The sequence below is a fragment of the Anguilla rostrata genome, chromosome 10 (assembly GCF_018555375.3).
Source record: "Anguilla rostrata isolate EN2019 chromosome 10, ASM1855537v3, whole genome shotgun sequence".
NCBI lineage: Eukaryota > Metazoa > Chordata > Actinopteri > Anguilliformes > Anguillidae > Anguilla > Anguilla rostrata.
The window spans coordinates 16,107,720-16,127,031 of record NC_057942.1 but is presented as its reverse complement, the minus strand read 5'-3'; the positions used below and the strand labels follow the sequence as shown (position 1 = coordinate 16,127,031).

Below are 19,312 nucleotides of genomic sequence, written 5' to 3'. Positions count from 1 at the left end.
AATCACTCTGCATGACAAGGTGCATTAGCTGATTAATAGTCCAACAAGCTAAATTTAGTCACTCTTTCTAACTTCTCTCACTCCTTCTGCTACAGGAGTCTGTTCAGTAGTGAACTAAAACAACAAAGAGCTCAGAACAGCAGTGGTTGATTAAATCCATTTTAATCATAGAAGAACAATCAATTAATCACTCAGATATCATTAGCTATACCATGACACTTTCTCAACAGGGTGTTCCCAGAGCATTTGGAAAGAATAATGCAGCAACAGCAAGAAACCCAGAGAAATTATAATTACGGGATGCCATGCAGGCATTCCACAGCCTTGATTGTGCGTGCCACAGCCTTGCGTGCGTTTGACCAATCTGAATTTTGGATAGGTTTCATGCAGGGATGTCTCAGTCAGGACCTGCAAAATGTAATTATTCTTTTAAGCTACCACAACCCCCTCCTGTTCCAAAAAAACCCTGCAATAACAGCAACAACAAACAAACCCATACAAATACGGAGCTGTTTGTTCGAGAATAATAAAAAACTGAGGCACACCTTCTCTCGAACATCGGCCTGGATTTTTTTCACAACTTTGATTTTCAATTATTTCAAATTATTCTTCAGTTTGGCATTTTCAGCAATACAAAAAACGATCATTTGCATTTTTTTTTTCAATATCCAGAGTAAGCATAAATGGTAATCGAATCAAGGCCAGCGTCTGTCATGGGAAGTCACAGCGATTGTCATTTCGCTCTCGCACGGCTTAAGTGTCATTCGTCTGAGAAGAACGCGAGCCTTTTGTGACACGCAGAGAGCCGAGTGATTAATGTGCACCTCGGCCGAGACTGCGAGAAGTGAAACCACGGTGCAGAGCCAACGTTCGCGGTCAGCCATTTTTCAACACCGGAGAGCTCATGGCTACGTAAGATTCTTATCTGGCCTGATGCAAAGAACGCCAAAATGATGGTAAAAATGACTGCTTGGCCTGTCTGGGCGATACGTCATGCCAGACCGAGCGTTTCTCTCAAGCGAGCGTGGCATGCATTTCTGTGACTGCCACCTCCTCAAACAAGGTATTCTCACCAAGCACGCACCATCTACCTTCAGAGCCATGCCCTTCACATGATGCACTTTGTCTGAAACCGTGAGAGACTATCCTTTCCTCCAAATAAAGCGCCGATAATGTACATAACTGTGCAGGTGCAATTTGTGGGGTCGAAACAGCCTTGGGGTGAAATGCAGTGCGAGTGTCTTTTAAGGGGAACAAACAGAACATTCACAGCCTTCACTGCATGACTGTCACAACTCATGCCGAATATTTCCCATTTCTCAGCATTCCTCACAAAGTTGACATATTTTTAATAACCTCCTCCTTTCCTCCATCTGCACTGAAAGAGCAATGGTGTTGATAGGGGGTGGACGGGAGAAAGGGAAAGTGGGTAGAGAATGCACAGTAAAGTATGTAGAGAAGGGGGTGAAGTACTCTCAGGCAGTCCATGCTTCACGGGACATGGAAAAGGTCACATTTTTACTTTTGATACAATCCATTCTAATTATATTTCAAATCAAGTTTTTGTGGCAAGTCTCTTTCATAAGTGAAACACCAGAGTTCCCTAAATCTCTGCCAAGAGGCCCCAAATATAGAAGGACTTTCTTTTCTTTTCACATGATATTTTCTGGTTATCATTTTAACAAAGAAAGAAAATCATGTATTTTGCTAGTTACACAGGAGTCCATACTACTGTAAACAGTTTGGAGTGTGCTCAGCTTTCACTCTGTGTGTGAAGCACATTTCACTGTAATAGTATAAAGAAATGTATGCAAATAACTCAGACATGAAGATGAGTTTCACAACTACGTAGTACCCTGTGTTTCTTTTTCTTTCTTTCCATCTATATTTCTTTCCTGCCTATCTATTCTGTGGTCTGCAGTATGATATCTGACATAACAAACAACCAGTAATAACACAGTAGCGTATGTCACTGTGAAAAGACCAGGCAGCCTGTCACAATGAAAAGACCAGGTAGCATCTGTCACTGTCAAAAGACTAGGAAGCGTGTCACTGTCAAAAAACCACGTAGCGCCTGTCACTGTCAAAAGACTAGGCTGAATCTGTCCCTGTCAGGAGTTTTCACGCTGAGCGGCCCTGTACCTTGTAGACTTTGGAGAAGAAGCCGCTCCCGATGAGCTCGGAGGTGAAGTTTTCCCAGAATTCCAGCTTGCGGACGGCGGTGCGCAGCTTCTGCCAGCGGTCCACGTGGTAGTAGGTGTCGGAGGATTCGCCGTACAGCGTGGGGCTGCTGGGCTCCGAGGACACGTCCACCTCGCACATCGTCGGGATGTCGGCTGCGGGACACAAACGGCAGTGGAGTCAGCCTCCTGTTCCTGTGTCGCCTTTCCACCAATCACGGCCCTGATCCACATTCGCCCTGCTGCTGCCCATTACCCACCCAAATAAGCTGTTTACCTGAAGCAAAATCATTACAAATCTCAGGAGTAAGAGGTCAGTACTTTCCCAGGCTCTACACTCAGCAGAAATATATAAATATTCTGTAATTAGCTGAACAACCTCCCCGGCAATAGCAGCGGATCATGGCTAAGAAGGCACGTAGGTGTATTACTGCAGACCGGAGCACGCACTAAACCGTGATTTCCCTCTGACTGGCTCTCCATTTGCAACAAAATGAAAAAAGGGAAAAAAGGCCCCTGAATAAATGAGCCAAAGGGATGGAGAATGAAGAGGACTGAAAATAGAAACACGGAGGAATTAAAAAGAAAGTGTAGGTCGCGGGGAGTGGGAGGGAGAGGGAGGCCGCGGCGTTCTTCACCTGCGAAAACCGAGAGGAGTCGAGCGGACAAAAAGGAGCTGCTCTTCAGATGAACAACAAAAGCGGGCTATTAACAGGTCTCCTTCGCAACACGCTCTCCATAAAAAACCCCTTTGAAACGAAAGCATCCCGATTCTGAGCGACAAGGGAAGAAACCCATTTGAAAGTTAAATGTCTTCTTTTGCAAATCCAGGCAGGAAGGACACACTCTCCATCTGCTCATGAAAATGCAAATAAGAAAGATATATACATTTTCAATGAAAGCAGCGACTTTGATAGAAAATCTATGTTTTCTTTTTTTAGTTTGTAATTTGCTTAATGTATCTATATTTGGACTCACAAGTGTACTTATTACCGACAGGCAAAAAGGAAAAAAAGCTCAATTGTATACAGACTGCTAATCAAATGCAAAAGATCAAGAACAGCAGAACTTTGAAGAACTCTGACAGGAAGTAACAGCTCAGCAGAAAAACCCCAACAGGAAGCGAGTTGCCAATGGCTCAAACCTTGCAACTGCTGTGTGCAGCGTGACAGCTAAACTTTCAGCCGCACATACACCTGTGGATGGGACATCCTCATCCCTGAAACTCTCCATCCCAGGGTCACACTGGCACAAATCCCGTTATGGAGGTTTTCCTTTCAAGTTCAACTTTTTAAATTGCATGTTACAATTTTATCCTTTTCTGAAAACAGGAAATGCACTTGTAATATAAAGCCCAAAATATCTGTGCTTTTTAAATTACAAGAGACCACTGATGATTGTTTTTGTTGTATTTTCTATGGCTCAGAGAAGACTCAGTTTAACAACCTCTCTTTTGTCTGAGGTTATTGTGCGCGATTGAGTCACTGGGTTTGTTTGTGTTTTCTTCCACTGTACGCTGCACGCGGAATCATGAATGTACCACGTTCTTCATGGCCCAGCAGCCCCTGGGGCTCAGAGCCTTTCTGTTTCCGCTTCTACGCCCCACATCGGAAAAGACCGACCGCTTTGTGTCCCGGTGGGCAGTGGCAGCGCCTTGGCCCTGGGGGTGGGGCAGGGAGGAGGGTGTGCGGTGGGGTGGGTGGTGTTAACCACTGACCGGCACGCTGACACAATTGGCAGGGCCCTGTCAACCGAGGGGAGGGGGGGTGGGGAATGGGGACAGAGGTCTCAACCACATTATTCCTCCCAACATAAACACAGGACGATACTGATACATGCAGGCTTTGTTTTTTTTCCACACTGTGGCGAACAAACAGCCACAGTGATTTCAGCTCTGGGATTCTGTGACATTACAGTATACATCAAGCGTGTAGCAGAGTTGAGTTTCCCCCTCCATCCGGCCTCCAAACCCCCCCACCCCTGACAGCCTGCCATAGAAACACTCCCTTCCCCAAGCCCTCAGTAAACAAGCCACCGCAACTCCCTTGAATGCTTCCCTCAAACAGTTCTTTTTTTTCCGGGTGGTTTTACGTCATAGTCCATTAACTGAGGGGAGCATGACTGATGAAATGCATTTGTCTCACATCCTTCCCCTGCATTCCTCCCCTGGTGTGCGTGCCTGAATATGTCCACTTATATGTCCTGTACGTTTGCATGTATAGACTTTCATTCAATGAGTTTGCCCATGGTTTTCTGTGATGCGCCGTGCAGCCATTAAATGAACCGTTTTATATACAGAAGTACAAAGCAAAAACAACACCCTATGGAAGAGGTGTTTTCTGTTGAAAATACAAGTCAGACAGTGGCTGAAGGGGCATTTAATGATGTGTTTGCATGCATGTCTGTGGATGCTAAGGTAACAGCTACGCAGGAAGTTTGCACCTTTTACGGATATTGAGTATGCAGATAGCTTAGATGTCTTCATGTTAGAATGTGGTGGTGTGATGTGGGATGCACAATGCAGTGTCCTTGGGTGTCACTGGAGTAAGAGTACCTCCACACTTTAAATTGATTGTGTATAAAGAGGGTTTCTTTTAGTTCTAAGTCTCAGCTGAGAATAATTACAGCTAGCATTGTCTACTTTTTGTTGTCTGCTCCAATGTCTCATTTATGAATCATCCTGTTTGTCTGTCATGACTGTATTGTTGTTGTTTTTTTTTGGTATCTTTTCTCCACACATCACTATTTTCCTCACTGATTATAGTAGTCTATCTGTTCCTGTCAATCCATTTGTTTATATACTGACCCATCAATCTATCTGTCTGTCTACCTACTAATCTGTTTATCTGTCTGTCTCGGTATATCTACCTGTACCTACAAACTCTATTTATCTGCCTACCTACGTGGTGCACTTAGCCAATCACACATACAGGAATAGTACTGCCAGTCTCTTGCTTTGCACTCAGCGTACATAAGTGTGTGCATCCTACGCGCCAGATGTTCTCACCTCATCCCTCGGGGCCCTTAACTGGAAATCCCACAAAGTCCCTCTGACGTACTTCCCCCGAATGGAGGCTGCCCAATCTGGAAACTCTACGGCAGCAGCAGTGCGAGTTCACACAAGCGCGCGGCTATTTCCATACGCCAGAACTCGGAGGTGCAAACAAGGCTACGAACGTGATCTGCATGTTTTGCTTCGGCGGAGCGCGGATGTGGGGTGTGCGTGTGACAGATGTGGGCCAAGTGCCAGCGCGGTATTCGCAGCCTATAGGTTTCTCGCAGTTGACTCAGAAACGCAACCGCGTCAAAAGGTGTCGTCACCAGCACGACCTACGGACTTCGCGCCCACGCGCGAAAAGGCACGGGGTCTTACGGGAAAGGCTGCTCTTCGGCGATGCACGATGCTTACTCACAAAGACGCGCCTGGAAAGAAATGTGGACGTTTGCAGACCAAATCCGCCTCCACCCTTTTTCCAGCATTCGGTAGCTGCCCATAGTTTTCCACCCTGGACTGTAATCTGTGGCTAGCAGACTACTAAAACCATTAAAACCATATGGCTTTCTCAGGCTGGGTTACATAAGAGAAGTCGTTGACGGGTTTGAACAGCTATAAAAAGACAGTGCAGGCTGCTACCCACACAAACGGGCCGTGTTATTCCTTTGCTGAAAGTGAAAGGGTTCTGTCGACTTTTTTTGGTCCATCTGGCTGGTAATCCATAATATGCAATGGGCAATCTGTAAAAGGCATCAGAACTGCCACATCAATGGATTTTTCTTTTTTTTTTTTGAGTGCCTGTTCTATTCTGGTCGCCGATCTATCAGGTTTCTGCTTCAGCCAGCATTTAGCTCAGGGAAAATAATGTAAAACACTTCCGCTTCTGAAGATCAGATTCCCCCCACCTCAGTCCTCATCCTGGGACAGACAGCAGAGACGCTGGCCACGTCTGCACAGACAGTATCCATACTTGACACAGAAGGCCTTGCAATTTCAGGCCACGATATTAACACAAATACAGCATGGTATCTACATAGCGCAGCCCTACTTTTGTAAGAATTAATGACTGCAATGACAAAAAGAGAGGCCAAACAAAGAACATAACATCAGTCTAGCGCCACCCAGAAAAAGAAGCTGCAACTACAATTCAAATAGGAGTGATAAACACTGGAAGGTTCTGACATCAGGCTCTTAAATCTAATATTAAAATGGCAGTAGTAAAAATGCACACGCTGCTGAGAAAGATTACTGAAACACTCAAAAGTAACAAGATCACAGCTGGTTCCCACACCTAATTCAGTACAGTGTCTATGTTTAGAAAGAAATGGGGGGGGGGGGGGTAATATTCTTTGAAATCGTATAACAAAAATAATGCAACTTAAGAACATACAAGGGGCTGAGAGAGAGTGCTGTACAGCAAGCACACATATTTGTTTTCATCTGCCAGTATGGAGAACATTTGTGTTTGTGTGTTTGTGCACATAAGCTGCGACATTTCACAGTACTCTGTAACCTAAGACCATTACTATGATAATATGTGCTCTGGTCTGTCCAGCAAATGTTCTTTGAATTGCAGTAAGTGCCGCTGAGAGAAAGAGGAACTGTCAGTGAAGTGAGGATTAATAATTCTGTGGAGAACAGCATGTTCCGTCATCACAGTACTCAAGCGTACGGGAGACAGGATGGACTGGTGGATTAGTTCCCTTCCCCACGAGCTGCAACATAAGTAAATGTTTGGCTCTTCAGCCTGATGTGCTGAAGAGCTGATTTATGTTTCAGTCGAATGGGAGGGCCTTGACGTTGCAGGGATTATGGCTGATAAAAATCCAGAAGGCTTGGAGACCCCTGCAGACCCAGAACCATAAAAAAAAGCTCTGGGGAGGAATGCCCGGTGCGGTGGGTGTGATCTCAAATGACAACCTGGCTTTCAAAAATAGCATCCCTCAGACTCGGATCCCCAGGCCTCTGGGGCTCCGGGAGGATCGGTTTGATGGGAGGGGCTCAGTGAGCCTTGTGGTTTACACTGGTAGTAGTTTGGAGGCAGCAGCTCAGTCACAATCGACGGGACCCTGCAGCTCACGGAGCTGTGGCCTCAACTCCTGATCCACCCTCTCACTGTAATCCCATTATAATGTACGCCTACCCACAGCTACACTGCCGCTGACATAACACTCTCATGGACAGGCACTTCTACAGAGAGGAATGTGTGTGAGTGTGTATGTGTGTGTGTGTGTGTGTGTGTATGTATGTGTATATGTGCCTGTGTGTGTGTGCATGTCTGTGTTTGTTTGTGTGTATGTGTGCATGTGTGTGTTTGTGTGCCTGTGTGTGTGTGCACGTGTGTGTTTGTGTGTGTGTGTTTGTGTATGTGTGTGTGTGCTTGTGCGTGTGTGTGTGTGTTTGTTTGTTTGTGTGTGTATGCATGTGTGTTTGTGTGTATTTGTGCATGTGTGTGTTTGTGTGTGTGTGTGTGTGTTTGTGTGTATGTACGTATGTGTGTGTGTGCTTGTGTATGTGTGTTTGGGTGTGTGTGTGTGTGTGTATGTGTGTTTGGGTGTGTGTGTGTGTGTGTGTGTATGTGTGTTTGTGTGTAGGGGGGATCCCACACAGATGTGAATCACTTATGTTCTTCTTCACTCTGTGGACTGCCTCCCCCCTCAGTGGTGCTCCATTTAATTTGGGAGCACTTTGTATCCGTTATTACAGTAAACTAACCTCTTGAACTTCCAGACTCCTGGAATCAACTAAAAATCAGTTCATTTCAAAAGTCATGTTGTAGCGGATATTTATCTGGGATGGTTGCTTAGGTGCTTTTGATTGAATAACAATCCCTATACATTACTTGTATACCCTTGAATCCAGGGTATACATTAATGCTCAGACACCATGCTTTGACAGACACGGAGACAGAGAGAGGGAGAGTCAAGGTTTCAGATGAATGAATGACGCACAACCAGCGCAAATGGAATCAAGGCACATGAACCCCACACAGACCTGGGTTTCCAACAGCATATTAGATAAGCAGCTCAAATGTTGTCCTTCATGTATATGTAAAAGAATTTAGAGGCCATTATGGCTCAGGCCAGCCAAAGAGAGTATCTCCTGCATTGAGCCATGGCTCAAATCCCTATTTTCACACAAAATCCACCCACACGCAGGACTGTTAAGAGTATATGCTCAGAGTTTAACCAAGGATGCGCTTCATCCCACTGCTTCTTCCATATCCATTTGGTTTAACAAGATTGATTTTTATCGTCTTTCATTTGACTCATTTGAAACATGTTCTGGCCAAGGATCCAGTGAACCTGAAAGGACTCTTTGGAATGCATATGTGTGCATTTCAGAAAACAAAAAAAAAGGACTGATGTTTTTTTTTAGTTTTTTTTTAGTCAGGGTTAAAATACAGCTTTAATTAGTAGTGAATTTCACTTCTATTTCTGACCTTGAAGTAGATACACTAAAAGAACTAATGAGTACTGTTTGTGAAAGACCCATAATCAGTGGCAATCTCTCTTGAAATAATTTAGTTGCGCAACTCTTTATACGAAACATTTTTAGATATTAAAATGCTATTACTAGGTATACAGTATACAAGGTTATCACTCAAAGAACTTCTGAGCTTCTCATTTTTTAATATAAAGGAGAAAAGGACGGATTCTAGCCTGACAATGGATTAAGCCCAGAGGATGATGGTTAATCCAAATAAATGGATTTGGACCAGAAGTAAGACGGTTAATCTTTATAGATGGATGAATTTCATTGGTTGGATTGCTGAGGCCAGGGGTTTGTGTGAAATGAAAGATGCTGACGGAGCTCGTAAACCGGATCGCTGTTATTCGTCTGCCTGCGGAAACACACTCCAGATTGAACCAGAACAGAATGTAACCCATCCGTCTTTCACGGTTCTGCGGCCAAGGTGCCGCCCCGCAAATCATTTCTCAACAGCGACAGGGCAAGCCTGACAGGCTGTTCCAGTGCTCAGACGCTGGTCCGACCGCACTGACTCCTAATTGTTTTCGTCGTTGTCCTGGTTCAGTAAGAGATGCATTTCAGCGGAGCACAACTTGGCAGAGTTCTAGACATACACCCCCAACACCAGTGCATTTTCCCTCCCACTTTCATTCTCAGAGTGAACGACGGAGTGGGCCCAGTGGCATTCCTGAGCCTGGCACCAAAAATGCGTGCATCTGCGTGTGTTTGTGCATTTGAGCCTGCCGGTGCGTGCATGCGTGTTTGCGCACGCGTGTGCCTGCGCGGCTACGCTCACGTATGATGTACGCTCATGCGTGCACACAGATCTGAGACGGACTGCCAAGCAATCGAGGTTTTAAATGTTAATCTCTCTCGGCCATGCGAGCGCTTACTCAATCAGAGGCCTAGACACACACTCCTTTCATAACACTAATTCCTCTACTCAAAGGAAATACAAGAACAGAACCCACCTTGTGCGGGAATATGGGGCAAAAAACCAACAAACAGAATCAAAGTGCCAAGAAACACGGACCTGAACCATAAAACCGCATAGTCTGAACAAAGTCAGCATGAGATTAAAATAAAGTCTTAGCACACTATTCTGTATTTTCAACACAATTCTAAAGCACAAACAGTGTTTGTCAAACATGCACTGTCTATATATTTCACTCCAAACTCTCACTTGTACACACTTTATCATTTATCAAATACATGCATTTTGTCTATTCTCTATGTGTTTACAGGCGATGATGTGTCATGTCCAAAGCAACACAGCTAATAGACTGAATGTGCCCCTCCAAGCTCCCGTTGCTTTCACAGTTTACTAACTTACACGGCCAAAAGTCTTTTCTTCGAGTTGGCACTGAGTGAATAATTCAGAGCGTCATTTGAGCTCTCTCTCTCGTGCACCTCTTCCTCCTCTTTGTAGGTGTGCAACGCTATCGAGCGATAGCATGCTGTTGCTGTCGCAGTGGCCGCGGCAGCTAAGGAGGTCAGGGCCCGCCGTTGCCATGCACGCAGCGGAGGAATGCGGTGGCCTCCGGCTTTCACTCAGGGGGTCAGGCCATTTAAAAGGCAAACACGCCCTCAGACCTTTTTGGCTGTGTGCGTTTTTTAGAAAGTTCTTGACACTGAAAAATAGGCGCAACCATTAATTCCCGTTACACACCGATTTGAAGAACGGAGAATGGAAGAGACGAGAACAGGCACAGCACACAAGCCATTAAAAGGGGACCGAGGTGATGCCAGAGGCGAGACAGCGAGGCTTCACGAATCCAGAAATGGGTGGAGCTACCATGCACTCGCTGAGGTGAACTGGTAATAGTGCGGTAATGTGTGGACAGCCAATTCTTGTTATAAAAGCGATTCCACAACTGACAGTCCACTGTAGCTGTACCTAGTGCGGGGTTGATGAAACCCAACTTGAACTTCCACATACCATGAGCTTTCTCGACAGTACAGGCAAGTGAATACCACTGTACTATAAACAAGGAAATGGAAAAAAGAACATTTCGGCCAGGAGGTTGGAACTCTGAACGCCTTGAGACACCTCATACCTTTCAGCTATGGTGCAACGGAAGCATCACATTTTACACACACATATTTCACTCAAATATGCCAAAACCTGGGGAATGTTCCTTTTGGCAAGGGTTCAATCAAAAACACCAAATGGGCTTTCCACTCAATTAACAAAATGTTTACTTTTGAGTATAAATTCCTTGGCTACTAGAATACTTACGAGTCTGTTGTTCATTGCTAGAAACACCAAGAATAGTTTCAAATTCAATACTGCATATTGGGACAGAGAACATCCATTTGGATGTTTGCAATAAAGTGTAACTTTACTCCAGAAAACTGTACAGTCTACATACTCATGTTGTGTCTGTACAGCAGTTTGCTTGCAATTAGCCAATATAGCCTACATTTCATTACCTGAAGACCCTCCACCAACCACTATGACCACTGCTTGAGTCCAAAATATGCAGGTATTATGATAATAATAATAATAATAATAATAATAATAATAATAATAATAATAAACATTTGGGACAGCTGTGCTGTTCCTGTCTCAAAATAAGATCTGCTATAGCAATCGGTCCCCTTGGATTCAATCAAAATAGCTCAGTCATCTTGAGGGAAAGTTTTTTTTTTAACTTAAAAAAACCTTCCCAGACTAATTTAGCACAGTATTACAAGACAGTATTATTTTAGTTTCTTTAATGACAGAACAGTATGTTCCCTTTAAATGACCAGGGGTGAATTTGCTTTGGGAATCTTGGATGTAGATTCTCTGGCTTGCATTTACTTACTCTGCTCAGAGTGGTTTCTTGGGAAATGCTGACCAAAAGCAATTCCAAAGAAACCTCACCAACTTGCATGGCCTGGTGTGAGAGGAGAAGCCCTACAGACTTTCCTCTCTTTCTTTATTTTATTTATATCTATCTTTCTTTCTGCTCTCCCAATGTTAAAAAAATGTAAAAAAAGAAAAAAAAAACAACAACAACAAAAACACTGTTAATTAACATAGTCTCCACATCTCTGACAATGCTTGGCAGTAAAAACAGCCTTCCTCATCAGGGATCAATTGTGGACTAAATGCTTCCCGCTAACACAATGACTTTTGACAACAACATGTTTGTGTTGGCGGGGGGGGGGGGGGTAGCTGTCAGGGAGGTGATTCAGGATGTAAAAGGGGCAGTGCTGCTCTGCTGAACTCCACTGAACTTTCTGGCTTTTACTCATGAGCCTCTCTCTCACTCTCTATCCACTGATGAGCATGTAGGTGGTGTCAGGTTTGAGCGTTAAGATCAGTGTGGCTGCACGTCTAACATGGGTTAGCTGTCAGGGATGTGATTCAGGATGTAAAAGGGGCAGTGCTGCTCTGCTGAACTCCACTGAACTTTCTGGCTTTTACTCATGAGCCTCTCTCTCACTCTCTATCCACTGATGAGCATGTAGGTGGTGTCAGGTTTGAGCGTTAAGATCAGTGTGGCTGCACGTCTAACATGGGTTAGCTGTCAGGGATGTGATTCAGGATGTAAAAGGGGCAGTGCTGCTCTGCTGAACTCCACTGAACTTTCTGGCTTTTACTCATGAGCCTCTCTCTCTCTCTCTCACTCTCTCTCCACTGATGAGCATGTAGGTGGTGTCAGGTTTGAGCGTTAAGATCAGTGTGGCTGCACGTCTGGGAATGTCCGTGTAGAGCGGAGGCAGAGGATTTGTGTGGATATTTCCACTCCATCACTCTCCAGACAAACATGGCCCCTGAGGAAAAAAAAAACCCTGACAGCAAAGCCTGCCTGCATTTAACATCTATTTTTTAAAATATAAATCGACATTTTAAAAAATCTTGTTATTCCAGGAACAAAAGACAAACCAAAGACATCTAAATTTTACATACGGTGCACGAAAGGCCCTCGGCCAAATTTGTAGACTGGTGTCTAGAAGTCTGAACACAAGTACTATATTCTCTGGCCTATCACTGTAGAAAATATGCATATTGTGCAATTATCATATTGTTACTGAAATATATAAATGTATCACTTTCTCATTGTATTGTTACTGAAACACAACTGATTATGTTCTGCAAAAAAAGACAACTCAAAGACAATTGCCAATAACTTTTGGGACAGTGGAGTCTGATGCAGTAGTGCTATATGCATCTAGTTATATGCTACTGTATATGCATCAAAAGAGAAAGCAAAAGAACCTAAGCATGGTAAAGTGGGTGAGGTGGCCCACAGTCAGTGAGTCACATCACCTCCTTCCCCACGGTGTGGCTCTGTGCTGTCATCGGCAACACCAGCTGTTAGGTAACAGCGCTCTCAGTGAACTTGTGAAGCTTTTTGTCTCCGCCCTTAGATGTTCACGTGCAATGAGAAGGCCGTGGCAGCCGCCCAAAGAGAGAGAGGTGGGTATGTGGTGCGAAGAGACAGCATGCTTTCCGCTTGGCCAGGTCTCCCTTGTTTAAGAAACTCTATATCTTAATGTGTATTTCCAGGTTAAATACAGGTTGCATTGAGGAAGCATACCACTTTCAACGTCCAGGCAGAACAATGGAGATGAGCCTGGAATTGACTGGAATAACTATGTGCGGACCAGTTTTCTGCTAACGTCTGAGCAGGGAGGAACCAAGCTCTGTTCAGCTGGGTCAGATTCCGGATTCGGCAGGAACACAGGCAAGGATGGAGCAGGAAGGCCACCGTGTTCTGCCTCAGAGTAAAGGCGTCAGGACGGACCCACCCAGAGGGCCAAGACCTTCTAGGAAACGAGGTGTGCCTTGAGGAAGGAAACTCCAGATGCTTCATAAACCCCTGGGGTATTCCGCATAACAGCAAAGTGTCAACCCAAAACCATCTTTTACAAGGAAAGTGAAAATGCTTCAGCCATGCTGGAGAGCCAGTTCGGCTGGCCGGACAGACAAGCGACAGCTGTCAAAAAACAATGTTCCTTCAAGAGAAAAACTGCAGTGAGGACAGGAGAAACGCAACTACGCAGAGACGCAATTGGCAATGGGACAAGGTCAATTACATTCAGCTCTGGGAGCCCCTATCTTACACTACAGGCTGCAGTTATGGGGAGGTATTAGAATATAAAAATGGGATTATTCATCTTCATGTGCTGATCAGTGCATGAAGCACCAATGAAGGCAGAGCTTCCTCTAGAAGGACAGGACGATGCATGCACACATGCACAGAAGTATCTTTGTAACACAAAGCCCCAGAGGGGGCAGGGGAGCAGTTAAATTCCCTGGTTATTTCACCCACAAAGACACAAGCGAGAGGTTCATTAAGAACTTCTGCACCACCGCGTCAACACAATCCACTTGGCTGCACTGCACTTACGTGGCCAGGCCTGGACCATCAGACAAGCCACTTTCCCAGCCCCCCACCCTGGTGTTTGTCCAAAATGAACACACAAGACGAGCATCAATTAAAGGCACGCTTACTGTATAACGAACCGTGCATAGCAAAATCACCCCGTGTACAAATTAGGCCCTGTGCGGCAAATGTTCTTCAAAACAACAAGGTTGACCGTGTCAGAGAAGCAATTTTAAACAAGTAAACAAATGCTTTCAGTTGCTGTATTTAAGCTTACTACCTAGTCCTCATTTAACAATTTTCTAAGTGCCTAGATTACCAAAAGAATGTGTATTGTATGCAAGTTCACAAAAACACCTCATTAGTTAATTTATATTTCAGATGATAAGACTGGAATAAATTAGATTATTATGTATACTTATGTAACTGTGGAGCTGGAAATGCACAAATAATCAAAAGCTGCAAATCCATAAATTGGGTGATGGCCTTCATCTCCTGTGAACTATAAGCTATGACTTTGTCCTTTGTTTGCTTGATTAACTAAAAGTAGTTAATCATAGTCTGTCCTTTTTACAGAAAAAGTTTAACATTTCAGTTGATCAGTAGATCCAAGTGTATCCTTTTGCCACTGGCTCCAGTCTAGTATAATAAATGTGGTCTTATTCTTAGCTTGGCTCTGCTATACGTGTTAAAACAATAGAATTTCAGACTGCAATCCTACCCCAAAATCAATGAGAGCGCAGCGTTTCTACCTATGTTGCATTTTTGAGTCAGCCAATCATCCGTGTTCTCATGGGATAGAATACTCCCCGCCCAACTCCCGCTCCCATCCCCCACCACCATTCATGCCTACCCCCCTCCTCAGCCATCCTCTAACAGAGAAGATTCAGTGTCCTCAACAAACTATTAAAAGCCTGCCGGTGGTAAACGCTCAGCGATGCACTTCCCTGTGGGACATAAATAACCGATTTATGGACTGTTTTTCCACCATCTTGCATCTCTCTCCAACACACAGCCTATATGCGCTGTATGTTTGTATGTTGCCCCTAAGCAGGGATGCCCATACTTGTATAATCTGGTTCATCACAGCCTGCAAGATTTCCCCTTCTGATCACCCCATGAGATAAACCTACAGCACAGTTCAGGCAGAATTCTTCTTCTGTGAAAGAGGACAGACACAAGAATCCATTTGGAACAGTGGGGGCGCAGGAATCACCATGACGATGACTCAGTAATAGCTTTGTTTCGAACCAAGCATATTCTTGACATTTCTGAGCCACACGCTGCCTTGGAGAACATCTCTGGCGCGGGGTAGCAAGCAAAACCCTCCCCCAGCTGATGAAACGCTGGCTATCCAATAAAAGGATCCCAGGCGCCTTGACTGTATCCCATCGCAATCCCCTTTCGACTGACGCCAGCGCAGAAATGCAGCCTATTCACCTGGGGCTCTGTGAAAGAGGAGCCAGTCTCTGAGTAACTCAGGGTACAGAGACTGCTGGAAACATGCTCTACTGACTCAACGCTTCCCAGCAAGGCCATGAAAAAAGGACACACCTCAGAAACGAGCCAACGTCAGTACCAAGCAGGTTCCGCACAAAGACCTAAAAAAGGGGGAATTCTCAACACTTACAGAACATTAATGTTCAGTGTTAAATTAACTCCGATACAGAACACTTTACTCTGATAAGGTATATGTCATCCCTATTGGGCTCACATAAACTAGGCGGATTGACACGAAACATTTTACTGCATCTTAAAAGGATAACATGTTCACCTAGTATATCCCTCTGATGTGATCTTGGCATTTAGATTTTCGAAACCTCTTCCATTTGTGAGCGGTGGTTTGAAACCATGATAGGGTCGGGTACTGCCATTCTAAGCATCATGCATTAAGACACAGCCCCCTCTAGTCACACTTAACTGGAAAAGCATCACAAGGACTTGAATCCCAAAGCCCTTGCTTTACAGTGTCACTCACCGGTAAATTCAGGGAATGCAAATTGCAACCATACGAGATGTGAAAAAGCCTTTCATTAAACACAATTACTGTAAGCAGATGCCAACCATAATATTAGGAGAGGTGGGCATCGTATCAACAAACAGACACGGAACAGACAAGCATGTGTCTTTGTACAGAAAAACAAAAATTCCAGTATGCTATTTAAATTTTTACCACTACACTGGCCATTTACTCATAACAGCCATCTACAAAAAGTAAACGGAATGAGTTGAATTTCAACTGAAATTAATAATTTTTCACATAAGATTTTTTAATCAATTATATGTTTCAGAAGGTCAACTTATATACCCCAGCACCACAACTTGTTTAAACATCACACCACATTACCCACTTTATAATGGCATGCATGGCTAACATGATGGTAAACCACAACACAGTTCACAAAACAAAGATCCTCAGGACATTTTAGATTCAGTTAAAAACAATAAATAACAATAAACAAGAAATAGCAAAGAGCATATGCATTCTTTTAGGGACTTGGGGGACACTATGCAAATATTAAATAAAATATATCTGTACTGGGGGACAGAAGGGGGAGGGCTTAAGGGTTGAATTACTTACTCCATTGATTCAATAAGCTATTCATATGCATCCTGAGGTCTGGAAGAATTTCACAATCCGTCTCAAACCTCAAGGAAGATGGGCACAGGTTAAGGCCTTACTCCTGAATCTGGGGATACACACACAAATGCAGAGCCACACATACATGCATATGCACATGCATACACAGACACGTACATGAACATGGATACACATATGCACAAACATGCATATGCGTGTACGTGCACACACACGCACACATACGCAACAAAGAGCAAAAGCACAAAATGGTCACAAAGAGGTAACACTGACATCTCACATTCACATAAACACATATTTAAGTTCTTAAAAAAACACTATTACAGTAAAAGATGGCATTAATACATATTTATTTATTTAGCTGTTTGGTGGAAGTTGATTTGACCTTTTCTTTATAAAGAAATACAATGCTCACGGTTTTATTCTTTTCCTCATTGACACAAAAAGTAGTCCATGAACTAGTCCAAATAAATAAATAAATAAATAATGGCTTGAACAGGTGAAATATCACGTCAGACCTCGGTTAGAATACGATCAATAGCTATTCTAGACAAATGAACGCAGCGTACGAAGAACCACTTGTTGCATAGACCGTTTCACACCACATCATCTCTAGCGATCAAATCACAGGTCTCGCTAAAAGTGTAGCCTATGATTTCTGACATTCGATTTCCAATCACGCGAAAGAGCGTTCTGTACCGTAAAAAGATAAAGGAAGCCTAATAAAATAAGCCAAACTGGTCGAGATTTCTTTTAGCAACTAAACTATGTAGCCTACATCAACTGACCATTAGTCACGTTGTAGTTGGGAGCTGAAATGTTTACATAGCCTACTGTAACATATGTTGTCAAGTCTTCGTTGAGAGAACTACATGTGGGCTATTATTTCTCAAATGCCACCATTCTCCGTTTTAATGTGCGTTGTATGTCAGGTTACTCTTAAAGCAAATATTGGCATGAAGTAGGCAATTTAATTAATTACACATAAACTGCTTGATCTCAAAAAGACTACGACGTTAGGGAAATGTGATGTAATAATATCACCGCTCAGTAATAATCAAATTGCCAAATACCCGACGATAATGGAGAGAAAGTGGAAGTGTAAAAACACCACTCAAAAGATTAATCAATCACCCCATATGGATTCTGATTTATCCTGTCGTTGCGGAAAACAAGCTGTGGTAGCTAGGCAGCTGTCGGCGACATAAGTTTCCCTAAAGTTGCTTATCAGTAAATTAAAAACCGTCCTCCCTGACAAACACCAGGCAGATAAAAACGATATAGTAGCCAATAAAACAAATAATGCATAAACTATTTTGTTCCTTCCAATAAATTGATATAAAAGGCAGAGTAGTCTACTTACAGTAGCGACGTTGTAACAACGCAGTTCGTTTGTTGGAAAAACAGAAACCTCTGCAGTTTGATAGTAGCAGGTGGGAACTCAATAAGGTCTCTTAAAAACAAATTGATCCGCAGATTTAGCTACCTTTTCGATAAATCCCTACTGTAGGTGCATTGCGGCAGCGCATCTAATGATGTCTCACCATATAGCCTTCTCTCTCTCCTCTCTCTCTCACACACACGCACACAAACACACACACACACCGCCTCCAATCAATGCGCTCGCTCTCGCTACTCTAGCCCACTCTTTCTGTCTGCGAAGCGCTTCTCTTTACTGAGGTGGCAGGCTGAGCTGGATCCAGCAGGTTGATGAAAAATGCATGTTTGATGAGTCTTAGGAACCAATTCAAATTACAAGACCAGTCAGTGTACTGCCTGTCATCTAGTTCTCACAGAATTGGAAATACAGTTTTTTTCCGACACTGGAAAATACATACAAAGGATGTAGCTAAGTGTATTTTTTTTCTTTTCCCCCCCAATTTTTCTATATTCACATCAGGATGTCATGCTAAAATCAAGATTTGTTCTAAGATATCTTGCAGGCTAATGGTAAATCCTAATGACTAATAGCCAGTGAGTGGGGTAGTTAAAAGAACTAATTCAATTATAAACTATTTTCACCTAGAGTGGCCAATTATTGATTATTTAAAAGAGTTAAATTGTGTTACTTATGGCCAATCCTTTATTTTTTTTTTATTTTAGATCAACTTACCTCAAAAAGGTTCCAGTGAAAAAAATCTCATAAATACGATGACCCAAAAGAAATGTCCAAATAAAAAATAAAAAACTGAGACATTCAATAAATGTGTTGAGATGGAATTGGGGTCAATCTTACTATAACTGTAGTAAAATGTATTATTATTATTATTATTATTATTATTATTATTATTATTATTATTAATAATAATAAAATGTAAATTTATTGCAGTTGCATTATTTTCAATGTTGACACTGTATGTATAGGCCGATACGTGTATAGACTAAATAGGTGTTCATGCTTCTCAGTCTCTTAGCAGATGTTCTTTTCAGGGCAACTTACACAGATTATTTTTAGATGCAATCCATGTATAGAGAATAATATTTACTGAAGCATTTCAGGTTAGGTAGGATACCTTGCTCAAGGGTACAGCAACACCCCAGCAGTGAATGAAAGCCACAATTTTTTTTGAATTACATCAAGTGCTGTTCTCTAATCATTATACACATTAACAACCTGCCCTCTTTCATTGCCCTCCCTCTCCCCTTCTTGTTTTTATGCCCTTTTAAAAAATTTTGTCGTAATTAAAAAAAAAACATTTTCTTAAATGTAACAGATCAAATTGGTAAACCAGACATTTCTTTGCAG

General features: G+C 43.1%; 1 protein-coding gene across 6 annotated transcripts in view; it reads right to left on the bottom strand.

Moving 5' to 3' along the window:
* Positions 1–18,243, bottom strand: part of LOC135265125 (dual specificity testis-specific protein kinase 2-like) — a 32,845-nt gene extending 14,602 nt beyond the window's left edge. Inside the window, exons 1-3 of one of the 6 annotated variants that reach the window (XM_064354427.1) lie at positions 17,930–18,243; positions 16,549–16,616; positions 2,143–2,336 (exon numbers count right to left, since the gene is read on the bottom strand). In XM_064354427.1, coding sequence (XP_064210497.1) covers positions 2,143–2,336; positions 16,549–16,579 — 225 coding nt within the window. In that variant the 5' untranslated portion in view covers positions 16,580–16,616; positions 17,930–18,243. Of the gene's footprint in view, positions 1–2,142; positions 2,337–2,818; positions 3,065–3,173; positions 3,285–5,187; positions 6,246–16,548; positions 16,658–17,929 lie in introns of those variants that run through there. The other 5 variants (XM_064354426.1, XM_064354428.1, XM_064354429.1 and 2 more) reach the window with 5 other exon arrangements.
* Between the last annotated feature and the right edge of the window lie 1,069 nt (positions 18,244–19,312).